The 7,544-nt window shown below is 36.6% G+C and overlaps 1 protein-coding gene across 7 annotated transcripts in view; it reads right to left on the bottom strand.

Moving 5' to 3' along the window:
• Nucleotides 1-7,544, bottom strand: part of Cdc42bpa (CDC42 binding protein kinase alpha) — a 217,125-nt gene that overhangs the window by 36,048 nt on the left and 173,533 nt on the right. For 2 of the 7 annotated variants that reach the window (XM_055609009.1, XM_055609024.1), the window contains exon 23: nt 6,075-6,113. The exons of the other annotated variants lie outside the window; for them this stretch is intronic. In XM_055609009.1, coding sequence (XP_055464984.1) covers nt 6,075-6,113 — 39 coding nt within the window. The remainder of the gene's footprint in view (nt 1-6,074; nt 6,114-7,544) is intronic. 7 annotated transcript variants of the gene reach the window in all.

The raw sequence follows: 7,544 nt of genomic DNA, 5'->3' as shown, positions 1-7,544 counted from the left end.
TATCTATCTATCTATCTATCTATCTATCTATCTATCTATCTATCTATCTATCTATCTTTCATGTATATTTTTTAAAATCACAAAACAGAAATGAAACCGAACAAATACTGCTCTGGAGTTGTGATATGTTGCTCATATAAAACAGTCAACTTTTGGTCAATATGGAGAATTGTTATAATCTGTCAACTCTGCAGGAATTACAGACTAGTACCGAACACCAGGAGCAGCCCTCCATGGGTATCATCCAAGGCCTCTTAGGGTAGTGGACACAGGCCCTCATTCAAACAATCCACAAGGTAAGGGTCTGGTGAGAATAACCAACATAGTTATTAATCAACTTAAGTCTTTCATTTTAGAGTTTAAGAACTGGAACTACGGAGGGACACAGACTACCATCTCTCTATGTGCGACCCAGATGGTTCCATGAATTGATAAGCTTTGAGAAGTTGTGAGTTAGGCGTGAATCCACCTCTTCACTGCCCCGCTAGTCCTCTATGTTCTACCAAGCTGCCTTCAGGACAGGAACATTCAAAGCAAGAAGGATCATAGAGGCCAAGCTACATTTTTTTGACAGTGACCTGTGAATAGGAAGAGGAGAGTTAAAAGAATTAAATGAGACTCAAGACAAATTTGCCCTGTTCATAGCTTTATTTGGGGACAGCTAAGGAGAAGGTAATCAGATTAGATTATTAGCTGCATAAAGCATGAGTGTTTCTCACTTCCTACACTCTACTCTTTCTAATGTCTATTCAATTACATAAACTGCAAAGTTAGTATGTAGTCCTGAAATATTTTACAGTAAGAACTTAAAATGGACTCGAGCACATAAGTTTTTATTGAGTGTCCAAGTGAAAGATTTGTTACACATTGAAAACTGTGCTATTTTAAGAATAATTTAAAATATTTTTAAATTATTTAAAATCTATCATGAAAGCTTGGAGTCCTAATGTTTGACTGCTGGACAGAAAATCCTGGGTAGAAGATCATTTTGTGAATAGGAATAAAGAGTCCATTTGACTTTTACCTCTAGGTCCTGTGATTTCAATATCTCTAAAATCAAGGGCAGAGAGCTTTCTGTTTTCCACTAACATTGACTTAAGTGGGAAAAGACAGGGATCAGAGTCCAGTGTCAGAATCAGAGCATGCAGCTCCGCCATCTTCTCAGCATGTGGGTGAATAGGAGTTCCCATCACAGAACTGGCAGCCCATTAAGAGCGTCACTGTGTCACCAACCAAACCAGACTCAGGTGCTGAGACATTTGTTAGTGTGTTTTATGTTCCCATGAAAAATGTGATATGGCAGTAAGATACTTAAAAAAAACCAAAACAAAACAACACCATTATCAGTTTAATTTGTGACTTTAATAACTCTTGAAGCCATCACTAGAAACCTTTTTCTTTTGAAGAATTTCTGGCATGTATTAATTTCTCCTTCCTTCTTAACTAGTTTTCACCAATTAGTAAAAATGAAAGAGAACAAAAATGAAATAAAAATGACTTTCTTAGCTGTAGCAAGTAAACCCAGACTATATTGAGAAATACAGTTATATTTTAGAAAGGCAAACCAGTACTAATTACAATAAAAGAGAACAACAAAAATCACTACATGTGCTTTTTAGAGCTGTATGTTCTCAAACTACAATTCAATTTCATGTAAAAATCAAATTAGTTTTCTTTTTTGAAGAAATTAAGTAACTATGTTGGAGTAATATTTTATATGGTATTAAATAGGAATATTTAAAAATTCAACTATATGATTTACAATAAATTATTATTTCTGAAAAATATTAAAATAATGAAGTTTAAAGATTACCACTTTACTTTTCTAGTGTAGTTCTCATAAATGCAAGGAACAAAGCTCCTTGGAAACACTCATGGCAAAAAGAATTTGAACATCAAACGTAAAAAAAAGTTGCAGGTCTTTTAAAAAGAATCTATTAAAAGCAGAGAGCAATGGAAATAAACAGACTGCGTTGCCATATCATTTCTGTATTGCTGCCAGTATTAATATTATCTCAAACACAGTTTAACAAGACAAACGAGCAAAACATGTCACATATTCTCTTCATTACAGTTTTAGTTATCAGCAACAGGACTGTGGTTTTCCCAAGATGTTAATAATTTTAACTATAATTAACTGTAATTAAGTCCTAATCCTTAGCATGTATTTGTAATTAATGGTTTATTCTTACCATTAAAAAGCACTTAATCCAATTAAAATTTCAGGATATTCACTCTATGTACTAGAATTAAATAAACTGAAGATTAATTTTGAGATTAGCTGACAATAATTCATACACACACAAATAGATAACATTTTGACACAAGTATTCTAAAAGCATAAAAACAAGTGTAACCATTATTACTGTACTTAACCCATGGACACTCCTGAAGATATTATGGCATTAAGTCTAAGTAGTTAATTAGTTACTAATGTTGCAAAAATCAATAAATATTATATTCATAAAAAGCAGAGCTACATCAATTTAATAGTTGTTTTGTTGATTATAGAAATAACGATAAAAAGGTTTCTTTTTACTAACAGAAACACGTACTATTAATAGATGTCATATTCTGGTTTTCTTCAAAGAAAGGCCTTAGAAATCTAAGAGTGTAAAAATTTCACTGAATATTTTAAAATTATAATCCAATGAGAAAGAATATTTTTGTAAAAATACCTTTTCATTTTTGTTAGTTCATTTTCTCTTAAGTAGTAGAGCAGGAATTAAAAGTCATTTAATATACTGTCAGTTTTGTTTATGTTCTACCATATATATATGTGTGTATGTGTATGTATAACAAAAAGCTGAATATTTTGATTTTTGTTCCTAATGCATGACAGTGCCATGCAAGAAGTCCATAATGGTCTTTGAATGTATTAAGATTTTTCTAGCACATTATCCTCATAATGTATTTTTTAAAGTAGTATGACAAAAGTATTTTTCTTTCCAGGAGCAGGCAACTGTCTGATTTTTTTAGATGATTTTACCAAGAGCTCCTCAGATTGCACAGCATGTTGTCCAGTAAACAGCATCTAAGACAACCCATCGTGAGCATGCCTCACCAGTGCCTGACACATTGCAGGGCGGCAGAGTCATACAAGCCACAGCACTCTTGCATGCAACTTGTTTGAGAGTAAAGGAGACTTGCTGGGATTGGGAGGGTCGAGGGAGAAGGCAACAGCTGGGATACAAAATGAATACATTGTAATAATTAAAATATAAATAAAACAGAAAAATAAAGTAAAGGAGATTGACAATTGATATAGATAACAAATGACAATTTAGTAAAAACAGTTTGCATATAATATATTGCTTGAATCAATATAAAAATATTTGAAATAAAAATCCACTGATTATAAAATTTGTTTTTAGCTAGATGCATTTTTGAAATAAAGGCTAATGTTTTATATTCAGAATACTTCAAACTTTTAGTGATAGTTATTTCAGTTAACTGAGCTTATGGCTAACCTCTAGTACTACAGAAATAATATTTCATCTGGAAAACACTAAATACAATATTGTATTATCCTATAACAAATTACTTAAGGCCACAGCTTCAAGTATAATCTTACTAGTTACAAATAACATAACTTATTAGTCTCTATGGAAATTTATCTTAAAGTTATTTTCAGTATACTGACTTGAATATCGACTGTTAGTTCTTTTTTTAGTTTTTATTATTAGTTACATTTTATTAACTCTGTATCCCACTCCCTCATTCCCTCCCAATCCCACCCTCCCTCCCTCATGTCCTCCCTGCCCCTTTCCAAGGCCACTGATTGGGGAGGACCTCTTCCCCTTTCCTCTGACCCTGTTTTATCAGGTATCTTCAGGACTGGCTGCAAAGTCCTCCTCTGTGGCCTAGCAGGACTGCTCCTCCCAGGTCAAAGAGCCAGCCATTGAGTTCCTGTCAGAAATAGTCCCTGTTCCCCTTACTATGGGAAACCAATTGGTTACTGAGCTACCACGGGCTTCATCTGAGCAAAGGTTCTAGGTTATATCCATACATGATCCTTGGTGGAGTATCAGTCTCAGAAAAGACCCCTGTGCCCAGATATATTTAGTCCTTGTGGAGCTCCTATCCTTTCCATGTCATACTAACTCCCCTTCTTTCATATGATTACCTGCACTCTGCTGTTAGCTCTTTAGAGTCTCTGCTCCAAATTGTAAAAGAACAATCTGAAATGAGACAGTCTGCGCCTTTAAGTATTAAAAGAATCAGATGGAATCCTCTCCAGTCATTTGTAGCCATACATTAATAATACTATTTATAAGTTTTTCTTATATATGCTTAAATTAAATACTACTCAATAGAACCTTAAGTCTTCAACCTGCAAATGAGGCCTAATAGCACAGAAATGGCCATATAAGCAAATAAGGACATTTACTTATTTCTGTGATATTTCAAGGGGAAGAATTTTATAAAAGCATTTAACCATCTAAAAACATGTTATATATATGAAATCATATGTCAAGGTTAGACTCAAAGCCACGATTAGGAATGGTAACTATTTGTGTCCTACTGAAATAACAATGCTACAATCGTGTCCCAAAGACTACTTTTACTATGCCACCAAAATGTTCTGATTTAACTACTGCCTAATGTACATTTCTCCAATTATGTCCTTTACAAACACACTACTTTACAAATTAAAAAAAAAAAAAGTCAGCTACCGTATGCAATTTTAAGCTCAGAGGTTAAACAGTGGTTTAACTGGTAAACAGTGGTTTATTTAGGTGCCGTAGTATAAAGATACAGGATTAAGAGTAAGAACCCCAAAGCAGTTATTTCCCTCAATTTTTTCTTATTTTCTGAGTCAATGAAATGTAGTAGGTGGTCAAATCTCTCACATGCACTGGTTAACTAATCAGATATAACTAATACATGGTGAAATCAACAATAAAACAAAACCTTTCTGAATTACAACCTTATTAAAACAAGCCATCATAAATTCATTCAGCTCACAGGCTCATAATTCCTCTGGTCAGATGGGCAAACAAACGTTGGCCTCCCATCACAAAACAGCTGCCCTACTCCAAGATTAGTTTCACAGATCCAAGTACCTAATGGCTTAACTAACTCTATACATTTCCAACCAGTCAAGACATCTATAGAACAGGGAATCTTTTATAGACTAACCAACAGTTCAGATAAACTCAATCTAGCGAGTACAACAATGCCAGCTGAAGTGCCTACGCATTACTCAACAGTAGCTGTCTAAAATTATCTGTAATGCTAGTGTTATTCATGCTTATGCGAAACAGCCTTTCATCAGCTCAGAAGAATGCCGGAGTCCGTGGCCATTCTACTAGGTACCATGTTCACCAGGAAGTGCTTCATCTTAACCTTTCCCTACCTAGGAACTCTGAGGCCGACAGGTGGAAGCTGAAGGCCTGTACCCCCCGGGAGTGTCCCTTAGTGCTGTTGAATACCATATATGTAAAGCCAGTCCAACAGCAGTGGAGAACTGTGCTCCTCTGTGGTGTGTCACAGGGGCTGGTTTATAAAAGCCTGTGACCTTTGAACACCCTAACTCCCTGCCAGGCCATATCAGAGCCACACGATAGAAATGGCTGATCAAGAAGCGTGGAGTTAGCTGGCAACGGAAGATGTTTCCAGTGTTAATAATGCATAGAAAGAATCTTTTTAAATCTTGAAATTATCTTAGATTACAAAAAATTCACTATTAAAATTATTTTCCAGAACTGATCTATGTAAAATCTAGTCTATAAACTGCCTCAGCACTCTACATATTTGCTTATATCAGATTCCCTGTGAGGAACTCATTTACCTTGTAAACTTAGAAAGCATATTTGTAAAAGACATCTTACTATTTTGGAGGCTTAGTTGTATAAATTTACATGAAGAACATTCCTAAAGCTCTCAGCCAAAGCCAAATGGAGGGATAAATAGAGAAACACAGGGAGAAGAGGAATGGTGGCAAGAGCAGCAGCACATGCATGCAGTGGTGAATGACACGTGGCGCATGCTCGAGGGCTCTGCAGCCAAAGGCAAAGAACAGGAGGTGGGCGGTGGGCAGTGGGACAGCACGCAGTGCGAGAGGCTCTTACACGTCTGCCTTTGCTAGCTGGAGGACAGGACGGGGAGTGCTTCAACAGAGAGAGAACACCACGTTACACACACTCACAAGAAAGGCTTCACACCCTCTGTATCAGCACAGAGATACAGATATAAGCACAAAGCCACTGTTTTGATATGTTCAAGTACATCTATGTCCAGGAAAAACTGCAGGATAAAATCAGTAAGGAGACAACGCTCAGGTGTGGTCTTAGGCTGAGGTTCTCAGTGACACATGCACAATGAGTGAGTCACACAGCAGCATTCATCAAGTAGTGGGCAATTTCAACACATCATCAACAAACAATAACGATCGCTCTATTTAATTTTGACCTACTGTTTGCAATTACTTAAAAAATACTTATTTGAACCCTACCAATATACATACATTACCATGAAATATATACTTAAGCAGCTTTGCTTTATATATTTACCTATCTACTCCTACTCTTTTCAAAGGTGACTTTTAAGATCATCAGCACGGACAGCAGAGAAAAACAAACACATAGTTGTCTACTGTCCACCCTGACGACATTTCATCTCGAGACTGGCTATGAGAGAATGGTAATGAGACAGTGAGCGAGACCAATGGTAACATCAAGACACTATGGTGGGAGGAACAGTTACTGAGATTCAATATTCTGCAGCACATCACTGAGCTTTTATATGACACTAAAGTTTATGCCTAAACTCTGACTGCTGAGATAATCCATTTCTCTTGTTTGCAGTATTAGGTGGACAGAAAGCTGGACTATGGATACAATATCTTCTTTCACATCTCAACTTCAGATACTAGAACTTCAATTTCTACTTGTCCTCATTATGGTGGATACACAGCTCATGAGACCAGACCTAATCTGAACTAACCAGGACTGGGTACATGATATGTATGGAGTTGAGTGAAAGGATAAAGGTAGAAGAGATAGTGATTTCACAGAAGAAGGGATTATGTGATTTGTTCTATTGCTATTTAAGTACAGGAATGCCTTTCCTAAGAGGCCTCCTGTCATGATGCCCTCTATTTCTTTTTTTTTTTTTTAATTTTAATAGATTTTTAATTTTTATTTATTTATTTTTATTATGGTTTATTCACTTTGCACCCCAGCTGTAGCCCCCTCCCTCAGCCCCTCCCAATCCCACCCTCCCTCATTCTCCTCCTCCCATGCCCCTCCCTAACTCCACTGATAGGGGAGGTCCTCTTCCCCTTCCATCTGACCCTAGCCTATCAGGTCTCATCAAGACTGGCTGCATTGTCTTCCTGTGGCCTGACAAGGCTGCTCCCCCATTAGGAGGATCAAAGAGCCTGTCACTGAGTTCATGCCAGAGAAAGCCCCTGCTCCCCTTACTAGGGAACCCACTTGGATGCTGAACTGCCATCTGTGCAGGGGTTCTAGATTATCTTCATGAATGGTCCTTGGTTGGATTATCAGTCTCAGAAAAGACCCCTGGGCCCAGATTTTTTT

Source organism: Psammomys obesus, unplaced genomic scaffold (assembly GCF_907164565.1).
Source record: "Psammomys obesus unplaced genomic scaffold, mPsaObe1.curated_primary_1811, whole genome shotgun sequence".
NCBI classification, from domain to species: domain Eukaryota; kingdom Metazoa; phylum Chordata; class Mammalia; order Rodentia; family Muridae; genus Psammomys; species Psammomys obesus.
This window is presented reverse-complemented; position numbering and strand designations above follow the sequence as displayed.